Source organism: Lissotriton helveticus, chromosome 9, assembly GCF_964261635.1.
Source record: "Lissotriton helveticus chromosome 9, aLisHel1.1, whole genome shotgun sequence".
NCBI lineage: Eukaryota > Metazoa > Chordata > Amphibia > Caudata > Salamandridae > Lissotriton > Lissotriton helveticus.
In genome coordinates, this window is record NC_136070.1 from 57451421 (window position 1) to 57466449 (window position 15029).

Sequence of the window (15029 nt, forward strand, 5' to 3'; positions counted from 1 at the left end):
GGAAGCCGCACTAAACATTTTTTACCTAGGATAGTGGGATTTCCTTGTACAGTAACAGCGTGCCTAGTTGGGTGCGCTTTAGAGTTCATGATTATTTGTGTACAGTAACAGCTGCACAGTTGGGAGAAGTTGTGTTTCTGCTTTTCATCAGAGGCAATGTTTTCCAGTTCTGGAAGCTGCAGTTATATTTTCTCTCGAGGATCTTTTCATAATAATCAGTAGGATAGCTTTGTACAGTATTTGTGATAATTTTCCTGCCTTTGTGCGCTTGGTTCCCTCCCATGACGCATTCACTCATTGCGTCTCCTAGACGTCCCTCCATTACTTCTGTGCAAGTCAACTAACTGAACATACCTGTTCTCCCAATGGGTGTCCTCCGCGTCACGCGACATTGTCAAACCTATCAGTGCTGGTGTTCGATGTGCACTTCTCCTCACTGCACTGTTTATGTTGCATCAATTTCTGACACAGTATGTTGTTTCTTACCCCGTCAACTGTTTCTTTCCACTCAAATACATTTTTAGGCTCAGCCTGCTTGTGTAACAGGCTCAGGATTTTAAAGGTTAACAAGCTGTTATCAATCTATAAAGGCCGCCAAGTTTAATGTCTATAGTCACAGTACACAGCCATTAGGCAAACTGGCCTGTCTTTTGTTTCAGTTGCCTTCGTCATGTAGGCTTCCTTCAAGTTCTAGAGTTCCATCCCAGTTTCATTTTTCTCCTTTCTCTAGCATACTTTCTGTTTCCATTTGCTTTCCTCCTTCTGTAGCTAGAACACACTGTCATTTACAACTCTTTCTGTAGCTAGAACACACTGTCATTTACAACACAATAGACCTTGCATTAGTGACAGTTAGAGCTATTGGGGTTGCAAATCAAAATGTGTTAGATTCTTTTTTTTTCAATTGTCCCCTCAGTTGCATAGGTAATACAAAATTCCACGAAGCAAGGAAATAGTGCAGTAGCTTATGTGGCTTATAGAGGCCGATTTACAACACCACAGAAACACATAGTAACAGCCTGTGGTACTGCACCCTTTCCTTGCTTCACAGAACTTTTTTTTCTTACTTATGCTACTGCTGGGGTATTTTTAAACAATAAAATAACTAATAAATATTATTTACTGCGCCAATAGCTCAAACTTTTACTAATGCGAGTCCCCCTGCATTGGAAATGCTTGTTTGTGATGTAGTTGTTACACTAATCATTTTGTAAACAAAAAATGCTACTTCTTTTTGGCCAGTGATGACTCCCAAGTATGAAACAATAAGCTTAATGTCTGTTAATTAGCACTAAGAGATGTTTCACTTTAATATGTAAGCCAATATGTTATTTGTTTCGAGCGCTCAACAGGGCTGAGGTGTCGCTTTTTACACTTCGTCACAACCGTATTGTTTTAATCTACAGCCATTGCAATAAGCTTGTAATTCGTTGTCACTACTGTATGACAACCTTGACACTAAAACAGCTCAGTTGTTTAGGACAGGTTACAGAGACGTTTGTAACTCCCAGGTTACAAATTAGACTCAGAGAAGGGCCGGCTCAGCTATCCGATTACCTTGCCTTACTACATACGACACATTCTACCCAACGTTCGATCGCTGATGGGTGTCTGGTGAGAGCACATGGGCCTCACTATTAGGCCTATAGGCTCGCGAGCCAGTCTACAACTAAGCAAAATCGATGAGATGGATAAATACTACACAAAAATACGAAAAGAATATCGGATCTCCATGAAGCTATCAGAATCGGACGACGGAAAAATACACACAGCCTGATTGTTGAATTTTGTTTACTTAGATGTTGTGATATTTCACATTTTACTACGGGCACAGACTGGACAACAATCATAGAATCCAGAACACCAGATTGTAATTGATTTCACTAGGAATAGTAATGTCCTACAACTTTCACTGAAAACGTTTATTTGGAATGGTATGGAGCGGTGTGACTATTAAGAGGAAATATGTAGTTCGTATGGTTCGCTGTGCTCTTATGAGAAAAAATTCATAGTTGCTTTCCCCCAAAAAATCCCCAGCTCTTGACAATCCAGAATGGGCGGAAGCGGTGCCATATTAAGTGTGGCAGTCCACTAAAAGGGCACCGGAAACGGCTAAAACTCCACCAAAGTGGGTATGTAAAGGTGAGTTGTTGTATCTGCCCGTCCTTTTCCAAATAATATTCCCATTACGCTAAGATAGTATGTCAAAATCACTACCTTCCCGCTCTCGATGTAGGCGAGGTTGCACTAATAGGGATCTTAAGGAGTGGAGGAAGCGATTTAGAAGGAAGAGAACGATGTTCTGAATAAAGCAAAATAGCGTCCCCAGGATTTTACGCAACGAGGCTCAAATGCCCACTGCTATAGGGAACGAAGTCCAGGCATACTCAAACAATGCCTGAAAATGACGTTACGAAAATATTGAGTCTTGGCAGGTCCGCCATATTGAGAAGGTCAGAACCAGGGCTCGGTCTCCCAGCGTTACCCCGTTAGTGTACGTCTGTTGTTGCGCTAAACGAGCGGACGAAAAGCCATCCCCATCCTCACACACTGCTCCCTTTTTTAGCAGGCGCTTACCATGGAGGCAGCTGCTGTGTCCCGCCCGGGCGCTCAGAAGGCTTCTCTCGCAGAGCCCGGAGGTCCGTCAAGCGACGCTCTGCCCATAGAAAGTACTCCCTCCTACTTCCCGACATGCGCCGCGTCAATCCGCCGGAAGTGCCACTAGTGCCCATCTTGGGGAGGACAAAGCTACTGGATATGCCGCCATCTTTCGACTGTCATTTTCATAAAAAGAAATGCTACTAACACATGCTGGCTTAACAAGTCAGGTCCCGGGCCGCGCTGTGATTGGCTGACGTCACGGGGGTGTCCCGGGCCGGCAGCCAATCACAGCGCGGCCCGGGAATGAAGTCACGGGGGTGTCCCGGGCCGGCAGCCAATGGCAGCGCGGCCCGGGACAAAGGGGCGGGGCTTAAAAAAAGCACCAGAAACGCCCCCGAATCGCGTTTTCGAGAGAAAGCGCGATTGACAGCCTCTGCCTCCCAATGGCTAGCCTCCATTTATGGAGCTAGCCAATTGGAAACAGAGGCTGTCCTAACCTCACTACTAAAAACAACAGATTTCGACTGGGAGTGGCTTCGCCACTCGCCAAAAGTCGAAACCTAAAAAAGACAAGAAATACAATCCTACTGCATGCAAGGAAAAAGTGTGTATGAGCAGCCAAACTATTCATGGCCAGCTATCTGGCCAATGTGCTTTCTGAAAAAATTCTAGAACCAGCCATATGGCAGCACTATTACTACACTGAGTATGAAGATGGCAGCACGCACGCAAAGTAAAGTTAGTTAGTTAGTTAATGAAAGCAAAGCACCTTGAAGGAGAGTTGCTAGAGGCAGTAACAATACACAATTGTTAAGACCCGGAAGACACACAGAAACAACGGCAAAGGAAGTCTGAGGAAAACACTGGATGAATCAGGTACTGGAGAGGCAATGGGAGAAGGCACAGGATATCACTGGTGAGAAAACTGAACAAATGTAGGAGCCTTTGGAGCAAATAATAGCAGAACAGACAGAGGGAAGAAGGTTGGAGTAAACATGAACAGAGGCAGACACAGGGATCAGACATTAAAAATAAATTAGTTTAGGCAGGAAGGAAGGCTGGAGTAAAGACGCACATAATCAGAAACAGGGAAGACTAGAGCAGATGAGAACACAAAGAACTAAAGGCAGAGGGAAGGTTGGTGTAAATATGCACATAAGTAGACAGAGGGAAGTTAAAGCAAGTGAAAGGGACATAAGTGGACATGGGATCAGAGAGCAACTATAAGGGGACGTTGAGGCAGGAGCGAAGGTTGGAGCAAAGATAAATGGAAGCAGACACTGCAGAGGAGACAGAGGATCATGGATGGTCGAAGGAGGAGGAATGTGAGGAAAACACACAAGAAAGAAAGGAAAACAGGGGAACGGGCACAAGAGACCAAAGTCAATAGATAGGAGGAGGTGCAACCACAGGGGAGTAAACCTAAAGAAGCAAATTCATGCAGAGGATGTAGTAAATATGTACAGGTAAATGGACACTGGAAAATCAAGGGAAATGGTCTGTATTTAGCACATAACTTGCAACAGCACCAATAGAATGCTAGGCAATGGCATATGTGGGACAGAAGAGAGGCTGTGTCAGTGGCATGGGCTGGGGAAAAGACACTACTTCAGTGCAGAGGGAAAGGTGGGGCAATGCAGCTGGAGCTGGCACACAGCAGCAACCGGTGTAGAGGTGTGGTGTACAAATATGGGTCTGGGGTATGAGTGGATATAAGAGTAGGAAAGCAGGCAGATGAGTTGGCCACACTGTCCCCTCTGTCATCCATCCCTGGAGCAGTATCAGTCCCACCCATAACCGTGTGTTAAACTCCTTACTGCTCAGGTTTGTCCAGCAGCTTCACCTCCTCGGCTTTTGACGTCTCATAGTGCTTCTTTATAGTCTCCAGCTCCTCTTTCTGCGCTCTCTGTGGTAAGGAGAGAGGATTTACATTTAGTTCCTTGAGGTTTTATTTGTTTGACAGACGCCTTACCTGGGATCTCCATCCCAGAAAACTTTACAAGTATGTCTTAGTGTCAGCAATTACTCTAGCCTTATAGACCACGTAGCGGTCTCTACTGGTCATTAAAGGCCCGCTCCAGCATTAAAGGCCCAAGCTAAAGGCAATGGGCCTTAAACAAGCGAGCAGCCTTTAATGGCAGGTAAAGTCCACTACAGAGGACTCCAAGCCCATAAGGGCATCCAGCCCCTAGTGGGCAGAATGTTACAACTTGTCAAATAAAGGCCTCACTGACCCAAGTGTTGAAAGTTGGACTGAGACCGTCAACATTATCGGCGCCCTCTTGCTCTCCTTAACCTTTTTGTGCGCGTAAAACAGCCGCCATTTTGAACACCATGGCTTCCCTGCTCCCGCCGAGAGCCAGCGCGCCTCTCTCCCACTCCTAGCTTCGCCGGCATCCCCCCGCATACTGACAACCCCCCTGCCTGCACCTGCCGCGAATCATAAAACCCCTCTTCAGCGCTGCTCTGCCCCAGGCCCTCGTCCTGTTCCCAGCGCGACACTTCCCTTCTTCCCATTTATGATCCCCGGCCCTTTGATGCAAACCCCTTTTCCCCGTGTGCCCGTTCGTCTTCCTCGTTCCCAGGCCGACACCCAGCTCTGCCGATACTGTTCCTTGCCCCTCCCCGTACAATAGAAAGTTCCCCCCCCAGCAAGGGATCCCCGGGTTGATCAAAGCCCCCCGCCCTACGAGACCCGATCAAACCCCACACACTCCGTGAATCGGCGGAATATCCAGCTGCGCGATGATCATCACCTGTTGTGAACGGGGCGGGGACTTCCACTGTAACCTTGCGTGGGAACGGGCTGGGAAAGGGGGGGATTCTGAGGATGTCTTTCCGTACATCAAAGTATCGACGAGAATGTGTTACATGCAATAAACAGATAAACATGTGTATAAGAGGCCAGGCCTCAGGGATGCAGTTAGAGCACCTCAGAACGATACCTTCTGTCCGTTTCGTTGTGTTCTCCTCCGGAGAAAATAAAAACCTTGTTTCCTGCCTTCCAGTCTCCAGCGCCTGCCTCTTCAATAGTTTAACTTCTTTGTGGGTTCAAGAGGCGACACCGCCGGGCAATACTTAAGGATCTTATATTCTGGTTGGTAGTGCCCCCCAATTATTTTCACAATTGGCGTCCCAAGCGTGGGGCCCATCAGCGACCCATGGATCCAGTGGGAGAGGTCCTGACGACAAAGTGAACGACTGCAACGATCGGGAACGCGTCTGTCCGATAGACCCTCGTCTGACAGCCGATCATCCGAACTTCACTGGTTCCGAACAGACCTCTCTCGAGTGATCTACGGTCCTGACTGGGAACCATCAGGAGTGCCGCGAGGATAACGAAGAAGAGAGGACGATCGGGCGCTGGATTCGGAAGACAGGAAACTGTCCATGCGGTCCGGGTAAGGTCGTGTAACCACGACAAGTCGCGAAATAATTGCTTGATTGCTTGTTTGTTTAAAAATACTAGTATTGCTCTTTTTATTTATTTGGAGATTCACTGTCTGCAAACGGAGAAACAACGGGCTCTCTCTTTGCAAGCAGTGGAGGATAGGTAGGGCAGCAGCCGTGCTTATTTTTCTCCCCCACTCAATAATCACTTGAAACTGAACTGTTGTTCGCAAAACTATTGTTTCCTGGAGATTCCCTGTCTGCAAACAGGGAAGAGACCACCCTTTTTGCAGATAGTGAAAAGGGTAGGTAACGCAGATCTTTGCGGACCTGCTCATTCTCCCCATTGTTATTTATTGGTCTTTTGTTATTTTTGATCCATGAGGTATTCACTGCCTGCAAACAACGTAGAATAGAAATATTCTGTCCAGTCTTTGCACCTAGTGATAAGATAGGCAGTGCTGACTTTTTAGTCCCTCGTTACGAGCCGTCATGTCTGTCTTCTCCCCACTGATTAGTAGCCTGTTTAGCCCGGACCGCCTATTAGAGATGGACCATCCAGCCCCACTGGAAGGCACCCCTAATAAGGACATGTTCATGAAGCATGGATTGACCGCTATAGCCTATAGTAAACTATGGCATAAATATACAAAAAAGGGTCAAGAAAGTCAATGGCCCCTGATAGGATCCTTCGATGATGATAAAATAAAAACGCTAGAAACTGCCCTGGGTAAAAACAAGACAACACCTACTATGCTTGACAGCTTCGGCATGTGGCGAAAAGAAACTGAACAACGTAAAAAGAAAACTGAGAGTAGGTTGGAAAAAGAGCTGCGAAAAGCAGCCCACCTAGCTGCTCAGAAACTAGAAAAAGAGATAAAGGAAAGAGAGAAAGCTAAACAGAAACTAGAAATGGAAACGCCAAGCCAGTGTCCGGTTAGAACCCCCTCCATGCTCTACCCTGATTTACCCTCGAAACGACAAGCCAATGAGGACCTGCTGTTAGGTCCTCCTATCATCTACATGCCCCCTCCATATGCCCCTTCTCAACCCGTGGCGCAGCACGCGCCACCCCCAGGTACAAACGAAGGTACCGCCACAGCGTCGGCCCCAATGGCCTCTGTGCCAGCCGAACCCCTTGTATTAAAACCCGCATCAACAACAACGTTAGACGACCATGAGACTCGAGGGGCTGGCCCTGCAAGAACAAACAGACTAGACAAAGATGAGCGAGCGGGGATCGACAAAATAGCAAGGACACTGGTAGAAAGGAAGGATGATGAAGAGTACATCACAGATATGTTCAGCTCGTATATAGGGAGTCACAGACGACATTTTACCGTACGACTGTGTTATCATGTCTTGAATGCATACGAGGACCGATATCGAGACAAAGGTCCCGAGAGCCTAAGGACTCTGTACCGGAAGGTCGATATCGGGGATGAGGGCGAGTGTGATGTGTCGGACCTCCTTACGCGTACGCTTGAGGTTTTCCGCCACCTCACTGAACGAAAGCCGGGAGCTAAATCCGCAGCCCCCGTAGTGACCGAACCACCAACCGAGCAATCTAACACCATGATGCCGATACGTGAGGCTGCCCCTTACTGGGTTCCTCCTCGGGGTACAGGGACTCACGATGATGCAAACAACCAAGATGCGAAGGGAAGGGTAGTATACAACTGGGTCTACCAGCCATGGGACCGGCAAGAGATACTGACATTCCGGAAATCTCTACCCGACCTACGTAAAAACCCCACTGCCTTCTATACTGAATTGGGTACAGCCCTGGGTTCAACGATCATGACCCTGGCTGACATCGACTTGTTCTTCGGGTTATGTCTACCAGCTGATGTGTGGAAGCAAATCCGGAAAGTCGACCACCTTGAGCTGTTTGGACATACCTGGTCACAACTCGATGACCTGGACAAACAACGGGGACCAGGACAAAAGCCGTTGAAATCCATTCTAGACCTCCCAGATAAAATCGTAGAGAAATTAAAAACCCTAATACCAGAAAAGAAAGTGGACTGGTCGATAGTAACAGCCTGTCGCCAAAAACCCCAGGAGGATGTATCGGAATACTTCTCCCGGTTTGAAACGGTGTTCTCCGATTACAGCGGCCAGGACATGACCACTGCAACCGGACACCATCTGTTTGTCCAGAATTATGTTAAGGGCCTATCATCGGAAATCTCCCAGAAACTACAGGCCAGCGAGAGTAGTTGGGCAGCCTCCAAACCTACAGCGATTCTCCAAATGGCCCAATATTATGAGCATCAGAAAAATGAAAACGATAGGGCGACAGAGAAAAAGAAAAAGGACTTAAAAGAGAGGGTGATGATTGCCAAACTGCAAGGGGTGACTATAGGACGAGACCAATACCGGGGAAACTACCAGACAAACGTCCCTAAGACTACATTTCCCCAGGACCGCACTCTGACTTCCTACAGTGGACGCACAGACCTTAGAGAAGACCAGTGCGCTTTCTGCAAAGGGACTGGCCATTGGAAATCCCAGTGCCCAGTTCTTCTGGAAATGATCAGAAACAAAGACCCCAGGGATGTAGCAAACGGACCGAGACCTAAGGGACAACAACGAGGGCCCCCAAATGACGCAACTAATGACAGATCAAACAGACCAAATACGTTCGACCGACCCAGGCAGAACCAATATCAACAATCTGACTATGACGACACTCACACCTTCGCATAGGACAGCCAAGGGCGAGGGAGGGATCCAGTCGAGCTCTATGTTGACCAGCAGGGCCCTTATGTCACTGCTAAGGTCCTGGGTACCAAGTCTCCATTTCTGGTAGACACTGGCGCAACACGTAGTGCGTTATCTAAACGACTGATTCCAAGGGCACCCTTGTCTGGCTCACTCATAACATCGACAGGTTTCGATGGAACGCCCTCCACCAACCCTTTGTCTGCCCCGATTCTCTTTGACGTAGAAAACAACACCACCGACACCACGTTCTTGCTTTCCTCCAATAGCCCTGACGCCATTATGGGACTTGACTTACTGAAACACTTCCGAGCGACGATTAGGTGTTCTCAAGATGGAGTTCGAGTGTTTCTTTACGACAACCCCGTTCTGCTTAGACATTGTTCCCCCCGACACATGTTTTCCATCACCGACGTTGACGCGTCCCTGCTTGACACTCTACCTCCGTATCTGTGGGCCAAAGCGGATTCGGACGTAGGGCGTATGTTAATTGACCCAGTGCACATTACTGTCCGACCAGACGCAACACTCCCAAAACTCCCACAATATCGGATATCGCCAGAGGGCGAGAAGGCATTGGTAATGATTATCCAGTCACTGATAGACGCAGGAGTGGTAGAGGAAGTGGTTAGCAACGTTTGCAACAGCCCTATCTTGCCCATTATCAAGAAGCAGGGAGAGGGAGATGAGAGAGCATACCGTTTCATCATCGACCTCCGAGAGGTCAACAAAGTGGTGGTACCCCAGTACCCTGTGGTCTCAGACATCACCACCATCCTGACCTTGATTCCATCCACTGCCACCACCTTTTCCGTCATCGACCTCAAGAACGCATTCTTCTCCATCCCCATCCACCCAGACAGCCGATATCTCTTCGGCTTTACCCTAAAAGCCCGCTCATATAGGTTTTGCCGAGCGCCTCAAGGCTACACGGAAAGCCCTAGCATCTACAGCCAGGCCCTCAAAAGACAACTAGACCAAGTCCAGTTACCCGACGGGGTGGTGTTGGTACAATATGTCGATGACATCCTTTTGGCAGCCGACACCACCCCTCTAGCGGTTACCGCCACCATTCAACTCTTGCACTTCCTTGCGGAAAATGGCCACAAGGTCTCCAAGAAGAAGTTGCAATTCTGCCTACCCCAGGTCACTTACCTAGGCCACCTTTTGTCCAAAGATGGAAGAAAACTCACCCCTGATCGAATCCAAACCATTCTAGATACCCCTGTCCCTAAAACCCAGAAGCAGGTTCGCTCCCTATTAGGCCTCACCTCCTTCTGCCGACAATGGTTACCAAACTTCAGCCTCGTTGTAAAACCACTGCTTTCTCTGCTAAACAAAGACGTCCCTTTCCCACTCCCTTGGACTCCTGAGTGTCAAACTTCCTTCACAGAACTGCGAGATGCCCTTTGCTCAGCCCCTGTCCTGGGTACCCCTGATTACAGAAAGCCCTTCTCCCTTTACACTCACGAAAGGGAGGGGTGCGCTTTATCTGTCCTGACCCAGGCCATCGGCCCTAAGCAACGACCGTGCGCTTACTTCTCTGCCACTCTTGACCCTGTCGCCAGAGCCTTGCCTGCCTGCCTTCGAGCTGTAGCTGCTGCTGCAGTCTCTATCCGACAGAGTGAGGGGATTGTACTCTCGAATTCCCTCACGGTACTGGTACCCCATGCAGTCGACACCCTCCTGAACCAAACCAAGACACAACATCTGACGAGTGCACGACTGACTGGATACGAACTGACCTTGCTTGCCCCCCATATCACCCTGAAAAGATGCACCACACTGAACCCAGCAACTCTGTTACCCTTGCCAGAGAACGATCCCAATGTGCACCCCGTACATGACTGCGTGACTCTTACGGACGAACAGACCAGGAGTAGGGTCGATCTCAGAGACACAGCTTTCCCTGACCCCGACGGGGAGTTGTGGGTGGACGGTTCTTGCATCAAACTCTCCGATGGTACCACTTCCGCTGCCTATGCAGTCACCACGGCTCGAACTGTAGTAGAAACAGCCCGCATCACCCAGCGATCTGCCCAGGCAGCGGAACTGATTGCTTTGACGCGAGCCTGCATCCTGGCAACAGGAACCACAGCGAACATTTACACTGACAGCCAGTATGCCTTCGGGGTGGTTCACCATTTTGGGCTCCTCTGGAGGGAGAGAGGATACTTGACCTCACACGGCACACCCATTTTGCACGGGGATTTAGTCTCCGCCTTAATCGAAGCTGTCCTCCTCCCCAACAAACTTGCCGTTATCAAATGCCAGGCACACAAGAAAGTGACAGACATTATTGGACAGGGAAATGCACTTGCCGACATCACCGCCCGAACGACAGCTGAAAATAGAACGACAACACATATGTACGTGACCAGGTCACAAGCAGAAAACTGGACTGACGCCAAGGACACAATTAGAGACATACAAACGGCTAGCACACAACACGAATTGACTGAATGGACACGGGTGGGATTAAAAGACGATGAAGGCTGCTGGCGGACAAAAGACACGAACAGATGGTTGCTACCTGATTCGTACTTGATTCCCATATTAACCATGACACACTCCCCTGCCCACATAGGATCAGCCCCCATGATCGAACTTGTCTCCAGGGTTTGGCACAATGACAAGATCCCAGATTCCGCCAAACGCCTGGTCCAACAATGCTTAATATGCCTGCAACACAACCCCGGGAAAGGAACTGTAGTACCCCGGGGGGGATTTGGGGTCCCAAACCACCCATTTGAAGTCCTGCAGATGGACTACATCCAGCTAGACAGATGCCAAGGCCTGAAATATGTACTCGTCGTGGTGTGCGCATTTAGCAAGTGGGTGGAAGCATATCCAACCCGTGACAACACCGCTATGGCCACTGCAAAGGTTCTGTTAAAGGAGTTTTTCCCCCGTTATGGCCTCTGTCGTGTTTTATGGAGTGATAATGGCCCCCACTTTGTAGCCAAAGTTATCCAGCTCATCCTAAATGGGCTGGGTATTAAACAGAAATTCCACGCAGTCTTCCACCCTCAATCTGCTGGGCTTGTCGAATGACACAATGCCACACTAAAGCTTAAACTGGCCAAAATAGTGGCTACGACGGGCCTGAAATGGCCAGACGCCCTCCCATTGGCATTGCTATCGATGCGCTCTACCCCCACCCGACATCACTTAACCCCTTATGAAGTTGTCTTCGGTCGACCCATGAGCGTCTGGTCTGCCCCGAAACCAACTTCCATTCATGACGTTCCGGATGTCCTAATGTCTGATTATCTGTACAAATTGACTGAAACTTTGTCTGTTCTTCATCAGCAGGTGCAGCAGGCCATCCCCGATGCTTCCAGGGGTCCGGGTCACGCCATCCAGCCGGGGGACTTCGTGCTGATCCGAAATTTTCAGCGATCAAAGAGTTTGGAACCCCGGTGGACGGGCCCCTGGCAAGTGCTGATCACCACTCGGACCGCACTTCGAGTGGAGGGGAAGAAACACTGGCTGCACGCTCATCACTGCAAAAAGGTCTCTCCAGCCCTGGCCACGACCGACACCGTCAACACCCAAGAAGAGCTCCTGAACCAGGACCGACCATCGTTGAACTGCTACCCTGATACTGAGACACTTGAACTTTCAAAACATCCTGACCCCACTGTGCCATCTCGAGAAGGGTATTTCCTGCGTCGAAAGGAGGGAGCTTCGGCTAAGTAGGCCACGGACTAGGTTAAAGGATCTCAGAACGGTGACCCAAACTACCAAGGGTTACCCGGAGAGAAGCTAAAACTAAGTCTGTGGTCCTGCCCACTACCGAGCACCTTGAAGACGAAGATGATGGAAGCGCCAGATAAGAAGATGATGGAAGCGCCAAATAAGAAGCCGACGGAGACAGCAGGAAATACCCACTACAGAAATCCGAAAATAGACAGACTCCATAGCTCAAAGACAATTGCACTCTTCATCGTAATCCTCCTCTGTTTTCTCCTCATGACTACGCTCTGGATTATGGAAGAACACGCACCTGCTCACGAAACATTCCTAACCACTGCTCAGCCTACCACCATGAAGGAACATTATCTAATTTCGCTCTCTCCTCAACTAAGAGAGAGGCGAAAGGAGTTTTGGAACAACTCTTTCGTGCAGCTACTTCACCAGCACAATCTTGCCACCAATACCACCAACTGCTGGATCTGTGGGTTGCTACCCCATGCCACTGGACATTCAATACCATTCATCCCTTCACCCTTCTCTGTCCACGGCTCCTGCCTTGCCTGGCTGATCCTCCTGCAAGAGAGCTATACGGGCAATGCCACCTCCAGCAGAACTGCAGCACATTCTTCTCATGGGGCCGGGCGAAACAAGACAAAGACACACTTCTGCCCGCTGACCCCCAGCGACTCGAACCAAATGGACATCCCGGCTAAAGAACGAATCGAAATGCAGGTGTTCAACAATCCAACCAGACCCACCTTCTCCTATCTGCGGAAACGAACGGCTGCCACTCTGACTGTGGCCCTGACGGTCATCAACGTCACAGGCCACATGTGTGTAGAAGGACTTGGGACACAGCTGGTGGGTCGCAGCGCTTGCCGCTTTACCAGAACTCTGGATTCCACGGATCCACCTTCCTTTGTGTCATCCCCAAACATGTATTTCATCTGCGGCACGAAGGCCTACACCTGGCTCCCCAAAGGCTGGGGGGGCACTTGCTACATCTCCTTCGTCCTTCCTCCAACTTATGTGGCCCCAGCGAATCACCACAGGCAAAAACGAGCCAAAGACGTTGAGCAAGCCGACTCAACAGGGGCGCAGATCCTCGATGCTATGAAAGGACTCGTCCCCCTCTGGGGCCCGATGGCAAACAGCCGTGCCATCCGACATTTGACTCAGGCAGTCGAGACAACCATGAACATCACAGCGGGCATCTTTGCCAACAACACTGCCGAGCTCCAAGCGGTCCGTTTGGTGGCTCTTCAGAACCGCCTCGTTCTAGATGTGGTTCTGGCGGACCGTGGAGGAGCATGCCGCATTATTGGGTCCAGCTGTTGTACATACATACCGGACAACTCACCCTCAGTGTACAAAGCCATCGAACATCTTCACAGACTCTCTTCGGAAGTTCACCAAGAGCAAGAAGAATGGTCGCTTGGTGGTTGGTTCTGGGACACCGTCAAAAGCTGGGGCTGGAGACTGCTCACCATTATCCTGATTCCCGTAGTTATAATATGTGGCCTATGCTTAGGAATTCAATGTTTGCCACCTATGTGTTCTTTATGTGCGAGTTGTATTTTTCCCAAAACTGTGGACATTGGAAGCGAACATATGAGAGCATTGTATGATACCGAAGTTAGGAATTTGATGAAAATTGACATTGAGTAAAGCAAGGTGGCTAGATATGTTGAAAAGGGGGGACTGTTGAAAGTTGGACTGAGACCGTCAACATTATCGGCGCCCTCTTGCTCTCCTTAACCTTTTTGTGCGCGTAAAACAGCCGCCATTTTGAACACCATGGCTTCCCTGCTCCCGCCGAGAGCCAGCGCGCCTCTCTCCCACTCCTAGCTTCGCCGGCATCCCCCCGCATACTGACAACCCCCCTGCCTGCACCTGCCGCGAATCATAAAACCCCTCTTCAGCGCTGCTCTGCCCCAGGCCCTCGTCCTGTTCCCAGCGCGACACTTCCCTTCTTCCCATTTATGATCCCCGGCCCTTTGATGCAAACCCCTTTTCCCCGTGTGCCCGTTCGTCTTCCTCGTTCCCAGGCCGACACCCAGCTCTGCCGATACTGTTCCTTGCCCCTCCCCGTACAATAGAAAGTTCCCCCCCCCAGCAAGGGATCCCCGGGTTGATCAAAGCCCCCCGCCCTACGAGACCCGATCAAACCCCACACACTCCGTGAATCGGCGGAATATCCAGCTGCGCGATGATCATCACCTGTTGTGAACGGGGCGGGGACTTCCACTGTAACCTTGCGTGGGAACGGGCTGGGAAAGGGGGGGATTCTGAGGATGTCTTTCCGTACATCAAAGTATCGACGAGAATGTGTTACATGCAATAAACAGATAAACATGTGTATAAGAGGCCAGGCCTCAGGGATGCAGTTAGAGCACCTCAGAACGATACCTTCTGTCCGTTTCGTTGTGTTCGCCTCCGGAGAAAATAAAAACCTTGTTTCCTGCCTTCCAGTCTCCAGCGCCTGCCTCTTCAATAGTTTAACTTCTTTGTGGGTTCAAGAGGCGACACCGCCGGGCAATACTTAAGGATCTTATATTCTGGTTGGTAGTGCCCCCCAATTATTTTCACACAAGGGGGTTGAAATCTCCACG

The 15029-nt window shown here is 49.5% G+C and overlaps 1 protein-coding gene across 1 annotated transcript in view; it reads right to left on the bottom strand.

The window, feature by feature from the left end:
- Positions 1 to 15029, bottom strand: part of FMN1 (formin 1) — a 259418-nt gene that overhangs the window by 76958 nt on the left and 167431 nt on the right. The window contains exon 8 of the mRNA XM_078659450.1: positions 4419 to 4507. Coding sequence (XP_078515576.1) covers positions 4419 to 4507 — 89 coding nt within the window. The remainder of the gene's footprint in view (positions 1 to 4418; positions 4508 to 15029) is intronic.